The sequence below is a fragment of the Phoxinus phoxinus genome, assembly GCF_949152265.1.
Source record: "Phoxinus phoxinus genome assembly, chromosome: 12".
Lineage (NCBI taxonomy): Eukaryota > Metazoa > Chordata > Actinopteri > Cypriniformes > Leuciscidae > Phoxinus > Phoxinus phoxinus.
Genome location: NC_136887.1, coordinates 12,970,083 through 12,996,573, shown reverse-complemented (window position 1 = coordinate 12,996,573; position 26,491 = coordinate 12,970,083). Strand labels below are relative to the sequence as shown.

The window sequence follows — 26,491 nt, the reverse complement described above, 5'->3', positions numbered from 1 at the left end:
GATTAACTGGTGGGGAAATATCCCAGCGTATGACTAACGTTTCGGGAAACACGTATTAACGATAAGGTACAGCTTTAAAGTATAACTTGGGAACGAGGTAGCGTTAAGAAGGTTTCGGGAAATCCAGCCCTTATTATTAATAACGTGTTTCCTGAAACGTTCTTAGTGTTGCGCTTTTATTGAGCAGGTCATGCAATAACAGAAGTGAGTTATTTACAGCAATAATGTGATGCGGCTGCTGGGCAATCTGCTGAGTTTTGCAGGTGGAGCATTGAAGAGACGGCTGTGTTTGTTTGGGTTGATTCCAAATATCAACAATGTCCAAATATTTGAAATATCGCGTACCCCACCTTAATATCTGGCAGTTTTTTTATGTCCATCTATAGTTGCCATCATCTGAAGTCTTAGTGAGTGTGTTTGCATCATCTGAAGTCTTCGTGAGTGAGACTGGATCCAAACAGGAGCTGCTGAAATCTCTGGTGAAGTTGCTGAGCATCCTGAGATAGAAACAGGGAAGCAACAGGAGAAAGGTTAGCATAGCTGCAGCCCATATTATTTCAGGCAAAAGATGATCATGTGCACTTTTCACTATTTCATCACATATTAACTGTAGAACAAGATTATAAGATGTGTTAATTGAATGCTTGGCTAAAGAGGTGTGTCTTTAGCCTAAATTTAAATTGGGAGAGTGTGTCTGAGCCCCGAACATTATCAGGAAGGCTATTTATGAAAGTAAAAGAGTAGCAAAACTCGAGAGCATAAAGATGTGAATTTAAGAACTTGTCCCCTGTAAAATACAAGTCTAAAGTTGAATTTATAGATTTACACTCGCAGATAATGTCACAAAACACGCGTCCTCTGGGACTAACGTGACTTAACGTGTGTTTGCATTGGTGAAAGCATTAGTGAGAGTGCAGAAAATACGTTGCAATGATAAGATCTTCATTCACGCGATCAACAATCTGTCATCCTTTTATCTGATGGGAATAGATCTAAATACTTAAAAAACTTCTCACGATTCGTTAATCTCACCATTGTAATAGTAAAAAACATATAATAGCTGTAATAGTAAAAGTATTTGAGAGAGTTTCACATGTAATACGTAGCTATTTCTAGCCTTCAAATCAGGCTAGGAAAATGTTTTTTATTTCTAAAATAATATGAATTTAATGAATAAAATGAATCACGGCGCTAAAAATTCACGATTTAGAAGTGTAACTTCTTCATTATCTTCACCTGGGATGTTCCCATGACAACGCAGCACGCTGTCCATCAGCTAGTTTTAAGACGTCTTATTATTGCTGTTTATAGGCTACAACTGTTGCAAATAAATATAGCCTACATTTTATTTATAAAAAAGTTTTTAAAATATGCGTTATATATATATAGGCCCCTATAGGCCTATGTGATAATGAATAAACACACAGACACACATTAGGCATAATTGTCAGATGTTAACTCATTAGTAAATGATCAGTTATACGTTTAACCTTCAGCCAAAAAAGTCATTTGTACCTAATAAACTGTTTTAAGTGGTTCTTTGAAAATGGTTATTTAAAAAATATCAATACAGGGGTCCAAGCAGCACCAAAGGTCTTGGATTTGGCAGGCTGTAAGAACCAACCAACATCTACTTGTTTTTGTATAAGCCTACACCAGAAAGTTACAATTCAACAAATTCAAATGTACCATTTTGAGCTGATGATATAGGCTATTTAGTAAAAAGTGGTTGTAGTTTCACTTCTAAAAACATTAGTTTAAACAGTTCATGCAAATGCAAAGTTTAGAACGGCACATCATAAAAAATAAATGGCCTATAGTTATAGACTTTTTAGCTGTAAATTATGACATTTGAAATTGAAACCGTGACTGCAGCTGCAGATTTAGAACGTGTGTGTAAGTGTGACGTCACAGATTGAGCTTCATCTCTTCATGAGGGAAATAACTGGTACAACTTCTAAAAGCCCGGTCAAGAATTATTATTTTTTAAAAGATGGGATTTTGCTGGACTTAGTTGATAAATACAATTTATATAATATTTTCGCAATACCCACGTGAAAATCTTGTATCCCTGCTGATTTGGGGTTTAGAAGGCTATTATAGCGGCAGCCAGTAACCGCTAAGAGGCTGAGTAGAGGGAGTAAAAGATGACGCGTTTCCATTGCAGTCCAGGTGATTTATTGTAACATTGAAGTGAACAGACACATGAGGAATGATGACGGTAAAGTAAGCAAAACAAATGAAATAAAATAAAACTAAATGAAATGAAAATGAAAACGAAAACGGTCAACAGAAAGTGAGCGTCCCAGCTACTCACCCCCTTCCTACATGCAAACCACAGACAAACTAACAGGTAATATATGCACCTGTAACAAGTGACGTAAACCAAAACAAATTTCAAAATAAAAGACATCAACCCAAACCTGGCACCTACATTCCAGCCCCTGATTATTACACCCCAAGACTGTAATAATCATAACAATACAACACAATCACACAAAATATACATCACTGAATATTTACCTACAAACATAGAAATCGCTAAATCTTATTTCACAAATAAACAATGTATACACATGTGAATGTGTAAATGTCCAATTCTTCAATGTGTGAACAGTGTCCGTAATTAAAGGAAGTAAAACATGTCCATCAAACGGTCTTTAGTCAAAGTCTTCGGTAAGTCATTTGAGAGCTCTCATAAGTCAGTCAGTCACTCAGTCAGTCGGTCATAGAATAGTTAAAAGTCCTCCGTTTCCAGAAGAAGGCAAACTTTAGTAATGGGTCTGGTCAAGCAGGAACTCTTGGTCTTGATTCTTACTTGCCGTGTCAATCCCTTTTTATCCAGTGTGATCTGAACAATCTTGCCCATTATCCATGAGCTCCTTGGAGCAGTATCATCCACTACAAGCACAATTTGTTTTTGCGTCTAAACCCAGTTAAGTGGATTGTAGAAATAAATAACATGTTTTATGAAGAACAATCAGGCTACAGGTCAGATTATTCCACAATGGATAATATTTTTATTTACAGTCAGTCGTTCAGAAATATATTACGAAGAGAAAAGGATGTACTGTATATTTATTGATTTCTCCAAAGCTTTTGATAGTGTCCAGCATATAGTTTCCTGTATTTTACACTCATTAGGAATGGTATTGGTGGAAGTTTTTGGTGTACTGAAATCATGTATTCTAAACTTAAATCATGTGTGAAAGGAATTGGTTTAACCGAGTATTTTGGATGTGCCATTGGTGTACGACAGGGCTGTATGGTGAGTCCTCTTTTATTCTTTTCCTAAACGAATATATAACTATGATAAAGGAAAACTGAAGGTATTCAGATTGAAAGTATCACAGAAGTGCAGACCTTGTTGTATGGATCTGCGTAAGAAATATCTGAGTAATCTCACACTTGGTGATGTTTGTGTTGATGGGTCACAGGTTTGTGAGTCAAAGCATGCATGGAGATTAGCGCTGTACATATATCATGGAATGAAAGAGCATCTGTCATGCTATTGTAACCTTGGAACTATGGGCCGAGAGTCCATGCATTACTGAAATAAACCATTATAAAAAAGAAAAAAAGAAGTTGATTGTAAATTTAATGCCATCTTATATTTTAGGTTCTCTTAACCTCTTCATATGGACTGGTCATGTTTTACCTGGTTTGATAATAAGGTAACCGACCCTACAGCTCAGAACCGGGGCGTTTAGCATTAGGGACCCCCAGGGGACTTTATGAAGCGGGAAGTAGGGGGCGCCCAAGATCACAACCAACATTTTCTTACAAAAAAATACTCATAGGCCTACATTATACAGGTGACATTCAACACATACCAGAGAGTAACATGGTATTACCATGGGGTTTTAGACTTGAGCCAGAATACCATGTAAAGATCACGGTGAATTCCAGCATCACGATGCATATTTTATAAGACCGAAAACAAAGAGCCCTGGATGAAATCCAAATATGCTTACAATCCATTGTAGGAAACAAATGTCTTCTAGTGTTTGTCGATGGAGCCGCTGTGTGCCGCTTGCTTAAACCCCTTCCCTGATATCATTAAATGCCATTCTATGAACCATATCCTCAAAGCTTGCTATGCAATATACATTTGATTGTCCACAACGCATATGCTTTGATACAATGCTTTTATTAATTTGAGGAGTGTTTCAGAGAAAATATTGAGAGATTAAGATTCAGAAGAGATTGGATTTCAGAAAAACGTTTTTGTAAAGATAAGAAAAAGTAAATGTAGTACAAATCAATCATGTTCAGCAGGGTGACCAATTATGATCTTGTCCGAACACAAATATAGTTCAGTGAGGTTGAACAGGGTGCGTCGTTCCAGCAACGGTTCGCTGTAGGGGGAATCAGTTACTCTGATCATTACAGTGCTGTTAGAATCAGTTATGTTCAACAAGGCACTCGGTGAAATACAAATTAATCATTTAACATTACCGTATGATATGAAATTATAATTGAAAAAAAGATAAGTGCACTCACAGGTCCTGCTGATCTCCAAACAGTTCTCGGAACGACCATAATTGTTAGGTTCTCCAGAGCACCAGTTGGTATAGGAATACACAGATCCATCACTCCACAACCACTCTCCTTCCTAATAAGTGAAGAGAATGAACACAAAAAGTAACTACTGTAGTCAGACCTAAGCTAAGTTTAGCTTTGAAGTCAAACTATCTTTATTAGAAACTTTGCCTTTGATTAAAGCAGAAATGTCAGTTTAGACATACAAATGTTTCTTTAGGGAACACAATTGAACTTACTTGTTCACCATCATGAGCACCAACCCAAGTTCTTGTGGAAGAAGGGAACAGACTCAGCAGGAAATCGTTCTCTGGTTTATCATGCACAGATGCGAGATTCGCACCAAGAGTTTGACAGTTTCTCTGAAAAGACAGATTTTGTTGTTACGAAATCTAATCTTTTTTAGCAGAAAGCATAAATTACTTTAACCCTTTGACTGTCACCGTCCCACAGGTGGGACGTTTGCCAGTATATTTTTAAAACAATAATATCTTAGTAAAAACCTTAAGTAATATTGACAAACTATATATCATTTGAAAGCTTACAATCTCTAGTTTTCATATTTGGTTACTGATTTTCAAAATAAATTACAGAGGAGCTGTAATTTATCAATTTGCATCAATAATATTTTCATACTCCAAGGTGTTCAGTCCTTTATTTTGAAATAGTGATGAACATGAAAAATCATGAAAAAAATGGTAGAAACCTCAGTTTGTTTTCATGCCAAGAGTTCAAAAGATAGCATTTGTTCAATTATTTTAGAAAAAAAGCTCTGAAAATGTTTTAGAAATAAAGAAAAACCATATATGGAAATGGAGGCGCCCTTATATGGGCAGTAATGTCAACTAGTGAAAAAGTGTGGTACTGCGCCCAAACAAAATCTTACTGAAAGCTCATTTTTTGAGATATCAACCTAAAATTTAAAACACAACTTGTTCAGATTTTTGGCTTTGATTTTTGTGCAGTTTTAGAGTTACCCAGGTTTTGAAAAAATATATTTTATATAAAATATGAATAATTTTTTTATTTTATTTTATATTTTCATAAACTCAAACTTCTATAACTTTTTTTCTGTTACACTTTCTTAATTTATTTCACTTCTATAAAAATCTGCCAATTTTCTTCTTAAAAACAAGACCAATCTTACATCCATATTCCAAAGCATTCTTGAGTTACAAACATTTAAGTTCGGAAAGTGCATTTTCATGTATATTCAAAAAAAGGGGCGTGACACTTAAAGGGTTAAACAACATTTTAGCAAGTTGCAAACAAAGTCTTCTCTAGGATTACTCTGTTGACCCAGTGTTAACCCACTCTTAAACCTAACCATACCATCAAACCTGTCCCTAACCTTACCCATATCCCACCTCAATAGCAGCAAAAGGGTTTACATCAACACAATACGCATGTATACGTATCAAATGTACCAAACTATTTATTTCGATGTAGTTAAAGAGAGCTAATAACTTATTGTCCAAATAACTTTGTTGTAATACATTACCTCTGCTGTGATCCAGCGAACCGACTGAGAGAAGTACTGGTAGCACCGGGGTCCAAAACGTTTCCATCCACGAGGGCATTTTACTAAATCAAGTGTGGATCCAGAACATACATGTTATGTGGATTTCGTAATTTATACACAGCAAAAAACATTTTTATTTTATGTAGCTTATTTCAAGTTTGTGAGATTCTATGCCAAAAATGGTGTACTTTGACACTAAAAATCCTTCATTAATCATGCAAATATTAGTAAATGGAATCTTGTACATTCCCAAAATTAATTTAATTAAATGTTTTGGTTACCTCTTGCATTCCCCATGGAGAAGACAACGAAAAGCAGCAGGAGAGTCCTCAGCACTGTGCGATGCTATAAAGAGAGAGGCCGACGCTCGATGTTGGGCCGACGTCGGCCAGACGTACATCTGGGAGGCCTACTGTCACGTTTGGTTTTGGGTTTTGTTTTATGTCTTATTTTGTAGTTTGTTTCCTCTTTCATGTAATTATTATCATTTGTTAATAGCATAGACAGTCACAGGCTTTGAGATGACCAAAATAATCTGCGCAGAACCGACCACCAGTGATCACCGCGAGATGCATGCTGGTTAGAAATCTGTCCGAGTCCGCCTGGCTCTGATGTCATGCTGACTGTCAAAACTCTCTCGCGATCGCAAGCCGCGCGTGTCGGATTCTGCAGTCGAGCGCAGTTGCTCTCCACAGACCGCGCTGATCAAGAGCACAATGGGAAATGAGTGACGCTGACCACACAGCTTAATACTCATTTTAAACAACCATGATGATTGTTCTCTTTTAAAATGTTTGAATTTAAAACTCTTATTTCGTGTTTTTATGTGTATAAATTATGTGTAAGTATTCCCGAACTCTCTGACAGTGTGATCTCTATATGGGTTATTTGATTGTTGTTAATATTTCTTAAAAATATTTATAAAACATGTCTGTAGTTAATGTAAAAATTATTGATAAACACATATTTGGTATGTAATTAAATAACAAGAACTTTGATTGTCTTTTTCATTATATTTATTTTCTTATAAAAGCAACAGAACTTATTCCAGAAAGCAGGTTATGTGACATATCTGGGTTTATAGCCCTATGTGGTATGTAGCCGAATAGCAAGCTTATATCAGCTAATATTTCTTTATTATTGTGTTTTGTATGATAGAAGTAAATGGTCAGTCAGTTATACCTTTAGTTTAACCTTAAGCAAAAAAGTAATTTGTACCCAATAAAATGTTTTAAGTGGTTCTTTGAAAATGGTTATTTAAAAAAACATTAATACAGGGGTCCAAGCAGCACCAAAGGTCTTGGATTTGGCAGTAAGAACCAACCAACATCTATTTGTTTTTGTATAAGCCTACACCAGAAAGTATACGTACAATTCAACAAATACGTACCATTTTGAGCTGATGATATAGGCTATTTATTAAAAAATGTGGTTGTAGTTTCACTTCTAAAAACATTAGTTTAAACAGAATATGCAAATGCAAAGTTTTAAAGGTCTGAATGGCAATGGCACATAAATAAAGGCCTACTTATGGACCTTTTAGCTCCAAATTGATCTATGAAATCCTACATGGTTAAAATGACTCCACATACACCACTGACCTATCATATATGACAGTAAAATGTAGGCTACAGTATTTTTTTCTTCTTCTGTTTGAACCCGTCTGGCAATGTTAGGCCTATATCAATTATGGTTGGTTTTACAGTACTATCAATCACCATGTTCTATACCTTTCTGACGGAAAATGGATACCATGGCAAATATTTGTCAGGGCAGCAATGAAACAGATAAATTAATATTTGTTTTTTTAATAAACGGAGCAGGTGTAAATATGTAACTGTCCCTTTAAGAGACACGGGCTGACAGACTGAGCGCATATGCAGCGGCTCCCCGTCATCATAACGGCTATACTGAGACACAGACACACAACATCCGTTGAGATCCCTCCTGATATTAACCATCACTCGTGTCGTGTGGTCGGAATGGAGATGTTGAATAATCGACTAAAATAAGGACAAGTCCTCGCAGAGATCAAGATGGTGTCGTGGATCATTTCGCGAATGGTGGTGTGAGTGTATATGCGGCGCGCGCGTGTGTTTGTGTTGCTGCGGATACATGAGGCTTTTCAATGGAAATAACGTTATAAATATTTCTGCTTATTTGTTCAGGGAAATGCTATAATAGTAACAGTTTTAGGGATCTAAAGATATTCAGCTATTCATATAAATTGCAAATAGGGTAAAATTAATAAAACAAAGCGATGACTTCATATACAGACGAGGATGGTTCACCATTTGTGTTGCTTGTTGTGTGATTTTCACCTGGATCAAAATGCCCTAGGTATGAAATTGGGTCTTAATGTACCAAACACTTCGATAGAGAACGTGAAATGTTAAAAAAACAAAACGTATGGGCAGGTTTTAGGCGTCCCAGATGTATTGTACTGTATGTAGGCTATTACACCCATCACATCATCTACTTTGTATGCTGATGTCATCATACTTTCAAATGCATATTTGTTAAATCACAAAGTGTGATCAAAGTCTTCTGAGATGGGTTTTTCACTAATAAGGCCTAACGTTACCTGCCCAGCTGATTTGTCCCAGCTGGTAACGTTACATAATCTGTTCCATATGACTCATTTGTGATGTTTGGGTCTCGGGTGGGTTCCTTAGTGGGATTTACAGTCAGGTGATTTTGATTCTTATTGGATCATACTCCGATTACTAACTCCATGATTAATCAATTACATCAAACACTTAGGCCATACATGCATGTGGTGAACAAATTGTCCCAAACACTGCTTGGGCACAAATGGCAGAGGTTGAATTCATTGTTTGTTGTTGGTCTGGATCGAGGCCATTAGAAACAAACATCAGGCATCATTATCGTGGTTTTTGCTGAATCTCATGGAATGCTCTTTGCTGTGGCTTTAACTGTGGTGAGCAGATGCATTATGGGAGTCGTTGTAATGGGACAGAGGGCATGTGGTCTGCCACGCGCCAGACTGCCTCGTTGTCCTCATGCTTCATTATGCATTACAAACATGGTGTGCACTGTCTATATGTACACATTTACAGAATACAATGCATCATATGCACAACCATAAGTTAAAGGGATAGTTCACCTAAAAACGAACATTTTGTCATTACTTACCCTCAAGTTGTTCCAAACCTGTATGAATTTCTTTCTTCTGTAACCAGACAGTTGACGGTAGCACTTGACTTCCACGGTGCCGTCAACTCTCTGGTTACCAACATTCTTCAAAATATCCTCTTTTGTGTTCAACAGAAGAAAGAAACTCATACAGGTTTGGAACAACATGAGGTTGAGTAAATGACAAAATTGTCCTTTTTGGGGGAACTATCCCTTTAAAGCACGTTTTTGAAGTCAGCATGAAACCGAAGATACTTTTCTTCTCTATTGTGATGTATATCTGTGTGAAACGGCTTCTCGAACAAGATCAAATGTAGGGTGGGACTTGATTTTGTCCATGGGCAATTGATTGGAAGGTTGTGGTTTGCGATTGGTCGATCCCGTGTGAGTGACAGGTTGCCCCGCCCTCAGAGAAGAGATGTCGCTGCAAGAGGGAGCGGAAGTTATTATGATTAAAGGTTTCAAGGGAATGTGATTTAAAAAATATATAATATGCGCACAGATAAATCATTGATAATAAACACTGCAATATTCCATTAAAAAATAAGGATTGCCAATTTTGATTTCATGGTGACTTTAAGCCACAGGACTGATCCGGATGCACTCATGCCAGCTGCAGTGGGTAGGTGTGGTCTGTCCTGTATCCTGTCATCCTCTTCTGGATCTGCTAGTGCAGAACGTTCAGATTGTGTCGCCTCAGCACAAAATGGCATGTTTGTGTGTGTAGGAGCGCGGGTGCCCGAGGGCACGTGTCTGAGTTCATGCTGCAAATGCAGGGCATCTGTGGAATCTGGTTCTTTTGTGTGTAGATCCGTCTTCATGCGCTCATAAATGATTTACTTTTAATGGCTCTCAGATTCAGAGTGTTTGCTTCCAATAGCGTCATGAAACATGCTGGTGTGTGTACAGTAGGGTTAGTGTTGACTGGGATACGATTTATGAGCTTGCTTTTCGCTGAAGTGCAGAGCCTCTGAATAAATTGATCAGTCACCAATATTGGTTGTGTGATTCATAAACTTGTTTATTTCTGTTCTGTTTAGATTTTAATTAACTGGAGATAGCCATCCTCTAACAGCCTCTTAAGTGTTGCAATTGTGTCCTGTACTCGAGGTAATGGTGCAAGTGAAATTTTAGCTGAAGTGAGTTGGTGTAATGGTAAGATGAGCTTGCCTGTTTCTGCTGGGAGTGTGTTCAATAAAAGTCTTTTCTCTCTGCAGCCTGGCCTTCGGGACTCTCTACCCAGCCTATTCCTCTTATAAGGCTGTGAAGACGAAAAACGTCAAGGAGTATGTGAGTATTTCAGTACGGCTTCAATTAGGATATTTGTTCTTTTTTACTCTTTTGTAATGTTATAACTATATTCAATTATATTGCTATTAATTGGACAATATTTTATTTTAGGTTGGTCGCTTTTGCAGAAAAATGATGAATCTCCTATGTATGAAGCTAGTATAATGTATATAGGCCTAATATTTTAGGTACTATATTTTATAAATATATACTATAGCCTACATATTTTATATACTATGCTGTATATAGGCCTACTAGGCCTATATTTTACAATTATATATATATGTACATATACACACACACATACATATATATATATATATGTGTGTGTGTGTATATGTACTACCGCTATATATATTTTATATATTTTAAATATTTTTTTTTATTATATATATACTCTGCTATATATTGTCCTACTATATTTTACAATACTATATATATATATATATATGTGTGCTATATATATTTTACTATACTATATTTTATACATATATATTTGACAAATATATAGAATATTTTATATACTATGGCTATATTTTATCTAGTATTATTTTTAAAAGTTCTAATACAAAATGTATTCCTGAAAATGGTTGCAGATTTAGAGTCTTGATTGACAACCAGATTTGCTTGTTGTTAGTTATTTATAATAATATATATATATATATATATATATATATATATCCCTCTGACGGTCTTCGTTTCGGAGTCACCTCCTGGGCCTTCCCGGTCAGAAGTGACCGGACACCTAAAAATTCAATTTCCTCCATCCCAGTAAAACCAATGCAATTTATTTTTGTTCTATAATATTTTTTCTTTTTAATTTTGTATTTTGAGAGAATTTGATTGAATTTATTAATATTTATGCAATATTTATGGTCTATTTTTGCCATTGAAAAAAATACAAACATTTTTAAAAATTTTTTAAATTTTTTTTTTTTTTTTTATGCAGTATGTTAGTTTAATATAGAGTCTAGGCCTCCAAAAAAAAAATGGTTGAAGCAGATTAGCGCCATCTGGTGAGAGTATGGAGAGAAAGCGTAGAACCATGGTGTAACCACTAGATGGCATAAACAGCACTCTATGGAGAGGCATGTGACTTCCCCAGCTGTTTAATGGACACATTTACTTTTTTTTTTTTTTTTGTGGATTTGAATATATATTTCAACAATCTCAAAAACTATTTCTTATCAAGTTTTATATATATATTTTTTTAGAAATAGTGATTTAAAGTGTTAGTTTTTGCATTATGATTAGTCAAACCTAAACATTGTGTTAGAAAGCCTAGAAAAATTATCCCAGAGTGGAAATCACACAATCCACCTAATATGTCATCATGGCTTAGTGATATAATGATGTTTAATATAAATATAAATATATATTTTTTTAATATATATATAAAAAATAAAAAAAATTATGAAAAATTATTTTTAAATTTTTTTTTTAATTTTTTTTTTTTTAAATTTTTTTTTTCTCTAGATGTTTTAGAGTGTCACCCCTTTAATGCTGTGTACTTAAAAAAAATGTAAAAAAAAATTTTGGGTGAATTTTTGTGTTTTTGTCAATTTCCCATTCATTTCCTATGGGGGTCATTTTTGACCAAAGACCACAAGTGTGATTATTTTTTTTATGACCACTTAGCATGCTCGGATCATGACCTCAATTTTTTTGTGTGTTCACATACATAATGCCATAAAAGTCACCAAGTTTCGTAACATTCCGATGAAGCTGTGATTTTTAAAAATTCAAAACATATTTTTTGTAATCTGAATTTATTGGTGTGTATGTGTATAAAAGTGTGTTTGTATGTGTGTGTGTGTGGGTGGGTGTGTCTGTTTTGCACTCTTGATGTTGTAGAGTTTCCCCCCTTTCCAGCGGTGTACTTTTTTTTAGGATTGTGTCCGTTTTGTAGATTGTACACACAAAAATGCGGAGAATTTTAGAATTTTTGTAAATTTCCCATTCATTTCCTATGGGTCGGTCATTTTTGACCGAAGACCACAAGTGTGACTATTTTTTTCACGACCACTTAGCATGCTCGGATCATGACCTTAATTTTTTTTTGTATTCACATACCTAATGCCATAAAAGTCACCAAGTTTCATAACATTCAGATGAAGCTGTGATTTTTAAAAATTCAAAACAGAAAATATTTCGGTCAGAACCGACCGAGGACCGTCTGAGGGATATATATATATATATATATATATATATATATATATATATATATATATATATTTGGTACCGAGGTTGAAAGGTTGACTGGTTGACTTGAGCCTGATGAATTCACTGACTAAACCATGCAATTTGTGTAAATGGAATATTTATTGCAGGATTATTTATATGCAGAAAGAAAATGATCATATTTACATTTATTCAACTAAATGCATTACTAAATTTTTTTTTTTTTTTTTAATTATTACAAAAAAATATATTTTAAAAAGCACATTGTGCATTTATAGCTTCAAGTACACTTTTGTTGTTCCCTATGATTTGAGGATAAAAGTATTTTGTGGTTAAATATATACATGCATCATACTATTTTTGGAAACGATTTATCGTCTTAACGAGTCTCAGGTTACTAGTTGCTATGGAAACCACTAGGGCAGCAGTTTTCTCCCACGGACACCATTTTTAGTCTCCTCTGTATTACAAATAGGACCGCTTTCCATTCATCTAGACATGTTTAGTAAAAGGTTTGGACATTTCGTAACCTTTTATTCTTCTGTTTTTTTGTGGACCTGGATTTATAAATGCACAGGCTTTTTTCTAGACAAACTGAAACATAGTGATGTCATTTGATAATGGCTTAATTGGCTGTTAATCTTATTGGCAGTACAGATGGAGACAAATCCATTGCCAATGGCGACTGCCTTTTTTCCATAAGCAAGCAGTCATGCATAATGCATAAGGCTGTATTCAGCAAGAGCATGTGACCTGATGTGTGCTGATGTCATGTGCACACGTGCTTGATTATAACATCTGTGTGTTTTTCTTTCCTCAGGTGAAATGGATGATGTACTGGATAGTGTTTGCGATATTTACGACGGCAGAGACGATCACAGATATGCTTCTCTCTTGGTCAGTCAACTGATTTTATAAGCTACAAAATTAGTTTTATAGTGATTATAATATTATGATCATCTTTATCCTCATCATTATTATTAATGATTATTCATTTATCTTTTGTTGCATTAATTGCTAATATGTTGACCTCCCATTTTGCCAGGTTTCCATTTTATTTTGAGCTTAAGATTGCCTTTGTTGTCTGGCTGTTGTCCCCGTACACCAAGGGCTCCAGCGTGCTGTACCGCAAGTTTGTGCACCCCACACTCTCCAATAAAGAAAAGGTACAAATGAACTTGCTTCATGAATATAATCAAACTATTGTTAGAGGTGGTTGCTTTCAAATAGGTCTCCTGAACACTCCACCAATCGGAGAGTTAAGGCAAAGTAATGAATTTGTGTTGCATGATGGTATGTGTGTGTTACAGGAAATCGATGAGTACATAACCCAGGCTAAAGACCGCAGTTATGAGACCATGATGCGGTTTGGGAAGAGAGGACTCAACATTGCAGCTACTGCAGCCGTCACAGCCGCCTCAAAGGTGAAATTATAGTATTCATTTCTTTAAAAGAGACCACAAATCTTTGATCAGTAGCATATAATATTTCTTTCTGAAATGATAATATAATATACTTTTTTTTGTGGTGGGCCCAATGAAAATATAGGCAAGTAAAATCCAGCATATACAAATTCTTATGGTTGTGACCTGTAGGTGCAGATGTTTGTTGCATATGAAGTTAAAGGGTTAGTTCACCCAAAAAATAAAAATCAGTCATCATTTACTCACCCTCATGTCCTTCCAAACCCATAAGACTTCAGTTTATCTTCAGAACACAAATTAAGTCATTTTTAATTGAATCTGAGAGCTTTCTGTCCCTCCATTGACAGCTACGCAACTACCACTTTGACGCTTCAAAAAGAGATTGTAAAATTATTCCATATGAATTAAGCGGTTTAGTCCAAATTTACTGAAGAGACGTAATAGCTTTATATGATGAACAGATTGAATTTAGGCTTTTATTCACATATAAACATTTCTCAACTCACACATCAGTTGTGGTAATCGGAAGCTCAAGCATGTTGACGTGCGAGAACCAATCAGGTTCATGGTTCTATGGAGGAACAGAAAGCTCTCAGATTTCATTAAAAAGATCTTCATTTGTGTTCCAAAGATGAATGAAAGTCTTGTGTTTGGAACAACATGACTGATTTGTAATTTTTGGGTGAAAGAAATGTATCAGTGTATATTTTGTGTAGTGTCAAGTTCACTGTTCAATACGCATTTGTCTTTTATTCAAACTGTTTAATTCAAGTCTTTTATTCAAGTTCGTACAGTAATATTGTTCTGCATCTTGAATAAGAATATGCAATTGTAATGTTTGTCTTTTGTGTGTTGAACTGCAGGGTCAGGGTGTGTTATCAGAGAAGCTACGCAGTTTCAGCATGCAGGATCTGACTCTGATTCAGAACGAAGACGAGCTGCTGCTGGACAGCACAGACGACACCCACACCGCAGCCACGCTACCTCGTGCTAAAACTGTCACGCGCTCAGGTAACACACAAAACAACAGTCCTAACTAGGGATGCTAACCATTAAAGGGATAGTTCACTTTGAAATTAAATTTTGATATGTTTTAGCTTACCTGAAGTGCATCCAATATGTAGGTGTCTTTGTCTCCACAGTAGTTTCAATTTTTATATTTTTAGGTCAAACCGTTGTTGTCTGTCAGTCATATAATGGAGGTCTATGGGTACAGACTCCAAGAGCATGCACAGAGACGTCCAAATTAAACAATTCCCCATCGTTAGTGCACATTGATGGCCTAAGACACGAAACGAGCGGTTTGTGTGAGAAAACGAACAGTATTTATATAGTTTTAATCTATTTCAAGCAACCACGTCCTAGTGATCTGTTTACTTAGTCTGCGCAAGCGCCGTAGGGCGCCGGAATGCTCCGGAAGTGCTCTCTCGCGCATGTACGTCACTCATTGTGTACACAGAGATTTCTGCAGTATTACCTTTCACTGAGAACATCTAAAGTTATTTAGACGGAAAAGAAATCGCAATGGAAGACGATTTTGAGACATCAACAGACAACATTGAATTTTTTTCACAACCGTATTTATTTGAACCAGAATATACAGATCAAGAACTAAGAGCACTTCCGGAGCATTCCGGCGCCCTACGGCGCTTGCGCAGACTAAGTAAACAGATCACTAGGACGTGGTTGCTTGAAATAGATTAAAACTATATAAATACTGTTCGTTTTCTCACACAAACCGCTCGTTTCGTGTCTTAGGCCATCAATGTGCACTAACGATGGGGAATTGTTTAATTTGGACGTCTCTGTGCATGCTCTTGGAGTCTGTACCCATAGACCTCCATTATATGACTGACAGACAACAACGGTTTGACCTAAAAATATCAAAATTGAAACTCCTGTGGAGACAAAGACACCTACATCTTGGATGCACTTCAGGTAAGCTAAAACATATCAAAATTTAATTTCAAAGTGAACTATCCCTTTAAAGGGGTGGTATAATGCCCTTTTCACAAGATGTAAAATAAGTCTTTGATGTCCCCAGAGTGTGTATGTGAAGTTTTAGCTCAAAATACCCCACAGATATTTTTATATAGCATGTTAAAATTGTCACTTTTTGAGGGTGAGCCAAAACGCACCGTTTTGTGTCTGTTCCTTTAAATGCAAATGAGCTGCTGCTCCCGGCACAGAGGGCGGAGCTTCAACGGCTTGCACTCACACAGACATGCACTGAAACTAGCCTTTTATGTTCAAACCGGATTCAGACAATGATGGAGAGACTCAAGAAAAAGAGACAACATGTAGAATGCAGCAGGACATTTCTGAATGGTTAGTTGGTGAATTTATGTAGCTTATTTGTTTGTAGCTTTCTTCTAGTCATTGATTAGCATATTCTGTCTTGATAATTTCTTGCTCTCTGCTATTATGTGCTCTCGTGGGTTACCAGGAGCTAATGACTTCATGGACCGTAACTACCACAATGTTAACAGAAAGTAAATAAAAAGGGTAACACTTTACAATAAGGTTCATTAGTTAACATTAGTTAACTACATTAGTTAACGTTAACTAATAATGAACTGCACTTATACAGCATTTATTCATCTTTGTTAATGTTAATTTCGACATTTACTAATACTTTATTAAAATCTTGTTAACATGAGTTAATGCACTGTGAACTAACATGAACAAACAATGAACAGCTTTATTCATATTAACTAACATTAACAAAGATTCATAAATACTGTAACAAATGTATTGTTCATGTTAGTTAATACATTAAATAATGTTTAATAAATGAACCTTATTGTAAAGTGTTACCATAAAAAGCTTATTTGACGTTTACTTGACTGACAGGACAGCTGTTTCAGTGGTTGCCTAGCAACACAAAAAACGCAGCGCACTGCTCGTTCTGTGTGATTGGCCAGTGCTGTGCGTTTTCAAACCTGAAAAAGGTGTGTTCGGGGCCTAAGCAAGTTCATCATTAGAGTGCGTAGTTTTGAGGTGCGTGCGGCTCATGCGCAAAATAAGTGCAGCAGACACATGAGGAAAAATGAAGCGAGTGAGCCCTGGTTACATATTCTAAATTTATTAAAGGATTAGTTCACTTTTAAAGTGAAAATTCTGTCATCATATACTCACCCTTAAGTTGTTTCAAACCTGTATGAATTTCTTTCCTCTGCTGAACACAAAGGAAGATATTTAGAAGAATGTCAGTAACCAGACAGTTAACTGGTCCCATTGACTTCATAGTATATTTTTTTCCTACTATGGAAGTCAATGGGACCAGTTAACTGTCTGGTTACTGACATTCTTCTAAATATCTTCCTTTGTGTTCAGCAGAGGAAAGAAATTCATACAGGTTTGAAACAACTTAAGGGTGAGTATATGATGACAGAATTTTCACTTTAAAAGTGAACTAATCCTTCAATGTCTTCAAGCCATGCAATAGATTAGGTAGGCTAGCCGTTTATTTCTAAACATGATTAACTAAGGGTCCAAAAAACCCTCCAAACAAGTGAGTTTACTGAACATAAGAACTACTTGCTTGTGTAAATGCCACAACAAAAGTACATGGAATAAACAAAAAGTAATAAGATCCTGGTTGACGAGTGATGATCTTTCAGCGCTGTTTCCACTGTGCGCTCTTATTTTGTGGCGCATGGTAAATGCAGACCTGTCAATCTGGGGTGTGTTTCCTAAAGCCAACTATGGTCGCAAGGTCTGTCGTTACTAATGGAGTTCAATGGAAATTGCGATCGTAGTCGGCCGTCGATGCTTTTGGGAAACGCATCCCTGAGCAATCGATCCAATCCAAGCGTGATCCTGATGTATAACAATGTCCGATTGGTACACATCGTCCCTACCCACTATCCCCACCAACCACATCCGAGATCCAGATCCAGATCCGGAAAGTTTGGCAACTAACTCCAAATGAACTTTGTTTCGGCCGAATGTTGTTTGAAATGATGTCATACCAGTTCGTTTGAAGTGTATCGAGGACATAACTTTATGGAACTACAACATAATAGGCCACATTCACACAGTCAAAACTGCAAAACTGTAACAGGTGTGACTCCCTAAATGTAATCCTGTGCAGCAGACAGGTGCGGATTGAAAAATGTTGGTATGTAACCACAATAAATCCTCTTCTTTAATGTCTGTACATGACAAATATCTAGTAAATATCCCTTTGTTACAATACTATTTCAATATTACTATTTATAATGTCCTGTTCACTTCAAACACACACAGGCAGGTCAGCGAGGTGTGTATGTGTGTTTGCTGACTCACTGAAAGCCGCTCTGCAGGCAGCCATTGTCTCGGCCTGTTTATAATGCTGATGTGATTCAGCTTCCTGGATGAGAGAGACGAGGGGTCAATCTGCTGGAGTTTGTTCATGCTCAGCTTGGATTCATTCAAGAAGATCAAGACCATGAAGTTTAGTCTCTTCACACACTATGACGTCATTAAACTGGCAAGTTTCTGAAGGTCATGACCCCCATGTGAGGCTTTACACAGCTAACGCGAACAAAGCCTGTGGTAGAGTTATCCAGAGATCCACAGAGGTGATGATTTCAATAATGAGATTCTATTAGCACACAGAGCTCCTTCTTTGAATTACAGAGCGTCAAACATACATTGTGAATAGACAAGTAAAAGGCTCGTCTTTGTTTCAGGCTTTGAATGAGGTCTGGCAAGCTTTAAATGCCAAAGAGAGTTCGCACCACAATGCCTGAGAGCCAATGTTCACACCACAAGACACATTTTATGCTCTTATTTGGTTTGGGTGATTCATTTTATTCGATTCATGTGACCTCTTAAATGTGGCTCATTTTAGGTACTTGTCTGTAACCGATACTTAACAGGCAACAGTTTTAAACTGAGCTTTTTATCATATCATAACGTAGTCAACAGATTTCATAATATCACTTAATTGATATTTTGTTAGAAACTTTTTTTTAACTTCCATTTAAAAAAAACATCAAAACACATTTCCAGTGTATTTTCACAAATGAAAGTGGCCCCAATCTAAACTGAAAATGCCAGATTCACCATTTGAGCAACATTCAACTGTGTTGTGAATAAAGCCTGAGACAGGTTTTTTTTTTAAACTGGGGTCCGGGGACCCTCAAGGGGTGTTGGGGGTTCTGTGAAAAGTTTAGAGAAAATTGAAGTTTGCAAATAAATGAATGAAACCAAATAATTATATTTATTTATAAATAAATAATATAAAAATGTCATTACATTTACAGAATTTGACATTACTGTTTTATTCTGTTTTCTAAAGACTGGTCTGTAATCATGAGATTAATGACAGCTATTTTATGTACATACATGCATATTTTCAGATAATGTACACATTTCTAACATTTTTTTACTGAACAAATGGGTTTTTAAACATGATTATGTATATGAATTAGGAAAAGGGTCTTTTACAATGTAAATGGCAACATGTCACATTCATGGCAGCTGCTCATCTAGAAGGAAAAAACACCAGTAGCACATGCTGCAGAGTATCAATTCTGTCTAAACTGTATCCATCATTGTTGTTTTCCTCAGTTCGTGCCACACCCATGCCGGCTGACCCTGAACCACAGCACAGCTCTCGCTCGGATGAGCAGTCAGATAACAGGACTGAGCATTCAGATGAAGATGCGGCTGATAAACCCCCCAAACGCACTGCCAGCGTCAGAGCAGCCAAGAAACCAGCCGCTGCCAAGACAGAGGTTTGTGCTCTTCCACACTCTTCTTTTCTTGTTTCTTTCAGTCATGGACAGGGCCTAACTTTTTGCCTCTCCTGCCAGTGGCTGTGACTTAAATTTGACCAGTAATGAATTGAGTTCCCTTTCACATCTTCTTGCGCTTGAATATTTAAATAGGCAAGGCTTAAACTTTGAGTAGACGCAGCACTGGCCCATCAACTGTCCCGAGCATTGCTCATATTTGTTCACCTTCATATTCTCACAACACTGTTTTCTTAGAATTCATAAAAATGTTGCCAGCCAACTAGCAATTTACACAGTTTCATATACTCGCCAATGCTGTTTTGTACTTTCATTTGGCGCTTGGTGAGTGTTCATTTTAAGCCCTGCTCATAGACGCACTAAGAAATATGTAGAAATATGAAAAGTTTGCCACACCCACAATTCAGAGCTTATTTTGTCACTAGTAGTTTGTAATACGTGTTTGCCACTTACAGTTCTCTGAAATGCATTGCATTCAGAAATCATTCAGACCAGTTCATTTAAATAGTCACATTTTAGGTTGCCATAATGACAAAGCAAAATATTTGTGATGAGCTTATCTCAGGTGCATCCCATTTCCATGGATCTTTGAGATATTTCTACCCTTTGATTGAAGTAAATCTGTGGCGAATTCAATTAAATTGGAAATGATTTTGAAAGGCACAAACCTGACAAGACGCAGATCTGGGGAAGGCTAGACAAATTCTGCTGCATTGGAGGCTCACAAGAGCACAGTGGCCTCCATATTTCTTAAATGGAAGAGGTTTGGAATAATCAAGCTGGTTGCCTGGACATACTGAGCAATTGAGGGAGAAGGGCCTTGGTCAGAGAGGTGACCAACTTGATTGTCGATCTGGTTGAGTTCAGGGATCGTGTGGAGATGGGAGAAACTAGCAGAAGGACAACAATTACTGCAAAACTTCCTTCATTGCAGCGTGAGCAGCTGGAAGCCTCTCCTCATTGAAGACATGTGGAAGCATTCTTCAAAGGACTGAGAGAAACAAGATTGTCTAATGAACTTCAATTACTACAACAGGTTTACATGCAAGGTCAAAATGCACTTTAATTTTCTCATACTATACATTGCAGCAGCACAGTGTCTGAAACGGTTCAATAAAAGATTTAGTCTCTCTAAACTCCCCCTTTTCGAGAGCCTACCCCGCTCTGATAGGTCAGATGTGCTGGTCTGTTGTGATTGATCGACCGAACCGAAGCGGTCATTACCATATCTGAATTTTAGCTCTGGATCTTCCTCAGCACTTGATGCACAGTGATACGAACAGTAACTATGGCGTCGGTTTTACCGTATATGTTCCAGCGAGAGTCCTCATCCTTTAGAAGTTCATGCAAAGTGGCTTTGCTTTCACAGAGCAGAAAACAGCATGTTTTTGATACGTCAACAACACGAACCAAACTCTTCCAGGCCTCAACTACAGTGTTTGAGGGTCAAAGGACATTGTTCACGGGCAGCCAATGAAGACCATAGGCTGGCATTATGCACACAAACCTACATAGTTTTGAGCAGGAAGTAAGACTGGAATCACTGACAACTTGTTTCAGGGAGTTCAGAATCTGTTCTTTCTTTTGGGAGACAACTTTGCAGACCTTTAACTTTCATAAACAGCCATATTACACATGTAAGAGCCGCTATATTGGTCCAATGAGGGTTTCCAATAACACGGGAAGGTTTCTTGCGCGTTCCGTCTTTCCAGCATCTCAAAGTAATTTTGGTTAAATGCAATACATTTCTCATATGTATTTACTCATTATTTCATCTGACTCCATAAATGAAAGGTTTTGATAATATCTATGCATCACTAAAAGTGAGCGAATGTTTGATTATTACTTTTAGACTTATTAAATGAACAAGGTCAAAATCAGTTTGAATAATCAAATGTAACAATTTATTAAATCAGGTATCAGGTCAATTGTATAATCAATTCAAAGATAATCAATATAAAGCATGAATAAAAAGAAGAGATGCGAACCCAACCTGATGCAAATTACATGAGGCTGGAAGTCTCGGTCACTCCCAGCCATCACGGGCCAGTCTAGATACAGAAAACGCCCCGATTCTCCTGCCGCATTCCATTAAATAGCCAAAACCTCTTTCACATGTTAACAATGGGAATTTACATTCAGAGTTGACACCTTTTGGGGGTAGGAGACCATTTGCCCAGAGACAACCTTCCTTTGTGTGCCAGTTTCTCTAAACTTCTCAAAACCTGATTTCTTTTTGTTTAATCTAGTTGGAAATGAGACATTTGTACCACTCACTCTGAGACATTTTAAATGATACTAAACATAATAATCATTCACATTAAACCACATATATATTCTTGTGTGAGTCTTTGGTGTGAGAGGGAGTGAAACTGTATGGGGGAGGTCAGATGGTAATTTCCAGCAAGGTCCTTTGTCCAGACCAGTCTATCTCTCTAACCAGTTTCTCCAGCCTTACACACACTACATGAAAGGTAATGAAAAAGCACAATAGGGTCTGAATACTAATGCCAATGTGATATTTCAGTTTTTTTTTTCTTTTTAATTCATTTGCAAATCCATTTTTTCTTTAACATTTTGTCGTTATGGAGAGTAGTTTTTTTTTTTTTACAATTAGCAATTTTGAGCTTTTATGCAAAATTCTGCCGACATTTTGATAATGTGATCGCACCATAGCTGCATCTAGCAAAATAAAGGGGTCTGAATACTTTCTGAATGCACTGTAGTCTGTCACATCTGCCTGCTTGAATATAAACCAGAATAAGATAAATGTTTATTTTCTGTATACACATGTTCCATGCCTGTGTGTGTGTGTGTGTGTGTGTGTGTGTGTGTGTGTGTGTGTGTGTGTGTGTGTGTGTGTGTGAGTGAGCTGTCATTAGCACATGCCTTCAGTAAATTGTTTATCCAGTTGGTCTTGTTATAAATGCAAAATTGTATTAATGCTCTTTTTTTCTTTTTCTTTTTCCACCATTTCCTGCTGTCATCCCCAGCAGACCACCAAGACATTGAAGAAACCGCCAAAGAAGAAAGCCACAACCACGACCAACAACATTGCCGAATCACCATGAGTCACACTGCGTTCATCCATCCCTGGACAACACACAAACATCACATGCTTCCTCATACTAACAACCAAATATTAGTGCTCTTTGCTATAGACACGTACTGATACACACATTCACATCGCCTGGGGCTGGGTTTAATGCAGTGAATATATTTAGACATCAGACTTAATGCGTTTATTTTCCACGTTATCACTCCTGTGCGTGTGTTAAGTAAGGATGGGTCTTGTCTCATTCTCTGTAGGCCTTAATACTAGAGAGCATCTTTGTAAAGCATGAGACCAGAAAGCAGTGCCTGCACATGATCGCACATCAACACGTCTGTCCCTTATAACCACAGATTCCATGTGCTTTCCATAATGGAGGCCGGTTCCCTTTTTCTTTTTAGCATGTAGGCCACACGCTATGGGACGAACAAGAATTGGGAACAGAAAAATTGGGTTGATTTACACGAGTACATAGTCCGCGGAGAGTTCTGGAGGCGCCCGGAGCAGTTCTGTTCTTATTCCGGGTCACAGAATATCCAAAGTCTTGGGATTTGTTGTGAATATTCATGATCAAAGAGGTCAGATGTCTCCTGGAAGCTGCAGGCTCTCAAACGCTCTTGCCGTTAATAGCGCTTTTGTCAGCTGGGGCTAGAGGCGTTAACTCGCATAAGCAATCCCTTGTGCTAATTTTACATTCGTGTAGCGTGATGTTACACATTTTGAAAGTATTATAAGACATTTATGTTAACTGGTAGATCAGATAGCAGGTGTCATCTGGTGTGCAAGATGAAACAATCACATGTTGGCCACAGAAAAGGGCAAGATCCCTCAGTCTTGAGTAATCTGCGTTTCAATGCTGGAAGTTTTGTTGTGGCTTGCTTCGGAAACTCATACTCCATATCAGTTTGTGATTATTCGGTTGGCGCAGTAAAGCATGGCATCACCCGAGAGTTAGCAGGTGGTGAAATGATCAACCGTCGTTGTTGAAAATCATAGGTGCTTTTATAAAAAGTGCTTCATTTTTTTTTTTAAAGACATCTATAGATTTTTTTGTTTTGTTGGTTTTTGTTTTGGACGCTGTGAACCAAGCTCATTTGAAATTGCATGTAACCCAACATCCAAATGTGGGCAGTTGTGTTTCCCAGCACAGCTGTTCAGAACTGAAGGATTTGGTGTGTGTGTGGTACTGATCTTGAGTTCAACAGCAGTTTGAATTACGGTTTTGCAAAGATATTACCAACTTGCAGTCCTACTGAGAGCGGGTAGGGGGCGCTGCTGTACAGGAAAAGAGCACAGTGCCCTGCCTGTCGGATTAAATGATTATACATGGATGGGGAATGCTTTTGAATCAGTCGGTTATTTAGCTGAAATTTACCTGAAAATGTTTATTTGTATAATACTATTGACTGTACAAAATTTCTGCCTTACTCTGATAGGCTTTTTAAGTTATTTTTCTTTGTTTACATTTAATTGGTCACTTTTGTAGTGTAGGATGTACAGAAACATGTTCATTTCTTGTTAAGTGCTATTGGTTTAGTGTATATTCGTGTGGTGTTTTAATTTAAAGTGTTTTGTCTTCTCTCTGCCTTATTTTGTAGAGAAATGAAACATGGCAGTTGCGTTTGAGAAGAACTGATGATAATTTTTGTTTTTTTACTGTTTCTTTTAACCGCGCACATACATATGTCAGTCTCGCATTACACACTCAAACATGTAGTTAATAGCAGATAGATGTTTCTGTAGAAACACGGCTTAGAAATAACAAGCGGTAATACAGATCTGTTGTCATGACACACTGCTGTCTTAACTATCATGATCTTTAATTCATTGTTGCTGATTGGCAACTTGACATTCTCTGTCTCAGTCTCTTGAGTAATTCAGTTTTTTAAAAAGAAAGTTTTTCTTTTAATTAAATGCTAGCGTGGTTGGTTCTCCCCAACCCACTCAAAAATGACAAGTCAGTCTCACTCTTTTCTTTGTTCCTGTTTTTCGCTTCTTTTCCCCCCTTTGTTCAGTATGTCTTATTTGCATAATTAAAATGACTAACTTGTTTTTAATTCACCGATGCCTGCATTGAGTGAGATGTGACAAATTAAACCTATTCAGTTTTTCTTTTATATTTTCTGTGATGTGTTGGAAATTGGTTTTATTGCATACAGATTTGAACTGAGAGAGAATAGTCAACATTAATATACTGTTTGTGCCAATTATCAATGCTCTTAATATATTAAAAGAATGAAAAAGAAAGATATTGCTGCTAAGTGTGTACTAACTGACCTTGAATTATTATTCAATAAAAATGCAATTACATCCCTAATGGATTATTCATTTAACTCATTTAGTATGTAGTTTTTCCCATCATCTTCTTTTTTTTTTACTTTCTTCATCATACAATAAGTGAAATACTAGGCATTTGTATCTGGCAAACCTGCAGCAGTTCTGTAAAGGTTCATCCTTTTTTTTTTTTTTTTTTTTTTTTTTTTTTTTTTTGTTACTTTTGTTAGTTTACTTGGTTTTGAGGCACAAGAATAATAACTGCACCAACTTTAGCTGCATTAACAACAACCATTCCTGTAATGTAATATCTGCCTTTAGTTTTTCATAAAGAACTCACTCTGTTTTGTAATGGTTTAGGAGCTGTAAATTCTCAAGCTTTCAGGGAAATAAAAATCCTGTCATTAATTACTCACCAATTCCAAACCCAATAGACTTTCGTTCATCTTCGGAACACAAATGAAGATATTTTTGATGAAATCTGAGAACTTTCTGTCCCTCCATTGACAGCAACTACCACTTTGACACTTCAAAAAGCTCATAAAGAGATCGTAAAACAAATCCATAATCGAGCGGTTTAGTCCAAATTTTCTGATAATACTCGATTATATGATAAACATTATATGATGAACACATAAGAACAAACCTCTTGCTGAAGCTCAAACGTGATGCGTAACACGAGAATGAACCTCATTGGTTCTTGCTGAAGCTCAAAAGTGATGCGTAACACGAGAATGAACCTCATTGGTTCTTGCTGAAGCTCAAACGTGATGCGTAACACGAGAATGAACCTCATTGGTTCTTGCTGAAGCTCAAAAGTGATGCGTAACACGAGAATGAACCTCATTGGTTCTCGCGCACGTCAAGTGAACATGCTTGAGCTTCCGTTTACAACAACTGATGTGTGAGTTGAATGTTTATATGTGAATAAAAGCCTATATTCAATCTGTTAATCATAAAGTGATCGAGTCTCTTCAGAAAATTTGGGTTCATATGGATTAGTTTTACAATCTCTTTGTGAACTTTTTGAAGCATCAAAGTGGTAGTTGCTTAGCTGTGGATGGAAGGACCGAAATCTCTCAGATTTAATCAAAAATATCTTAATTTGCACTTCGAAGATGAACGACATGAGGGTGAGTAATTAATGACAGAATTTTCATTTTTGGGTGAACTAACACTATAAACTGATATTTTCAGTTGATTCTGCATTTCTGTTAGGTTGTAATATTACATTTTTGTTTATGTAAAAAGCATTCTGTCAAAAAGAATGACAGACTCTTTCTAACTCTTTCGAGTAAGATGGAGG

The 26,491-nt window shown here is 36.7% G+C and overlaps 2 protein-coding genes across 5 annotated transcripts; one reads left to right on the top strand and one right to left on the bottom strand.

The window, feature by feature from the left end:
• Positions 1 to 4,132: 4,132 nt before the first annotated feature.
• Positions 4,133 to 6,361, bottom strand: LOC307008302 (ladderlectin-like; the record flags this gene model as incomplete). The annotated part of the gene is made up of 5 exons (XM_079631043.1): positions 4,133 to 4,358; positions 4,504 to 4,615; positions 4,782 to 4,904; positions 6,044 to 6,126; positions 6,346 to 6,361. The coding sequence occupies 5 exons, from the start codon at positions 6,359 to 6,361 to the stop codon at positions 4,288 to 4,290; spliced, it is 405 nt and encodes a 134-aa protein (XP_079487169.1). The 3' UTR covers positions 4,133 to 4,287.
• A 1,536-nt stretch (positions 6,362 to 7,897) lies between these two features.
• On the top strand, positions 7,898 to 25,226 carry reep2 (receptor accessory protein 2). 4 transcript variants are annotated; one of them, XM_079631332.1, is made up of 8 exons: positions 7,898 to 8,132; positions 10,438 to 10,510; positions 13,512 to 13,588; positions 13,737 to 13,857; positions 14,002 to 14,115; positions 14,979 to 15,126; positions 19,675 to 19,841; positions 22,853 to 25,226. In XM_079631332.1, the coding sequence occupies exons 1-8, from the start codon at positions 8,101 to 8,103 to the stop codon at positions 22,928 to 22,930; spliced, it is 810 nt and encodes a 269-aa protein (XP_079487458.1). In that variant the 5' UTR covers positions 7,898 to 8,100; the 3' UTR covers positions 22,931 to 25,226. The 4 variants fall into 4 exon arrangements, with proteins under 4 accessions (XP_079487458.1, XP_079487459.1, XP_079487461.1 ...); XM_079631333.1 differs by having other exon boundaries at positions 22,856 to 25,220; XM_079631335.1 differs by lacking the exon at positions 7,898 to 8,132 and adding an exon at positions 10,252 to 10,359 and having other exon boundaries at positions 22,856 to 25,226.
• Positions 25,227 to 26,491: the final 1,265 nt, after the last annotated feature.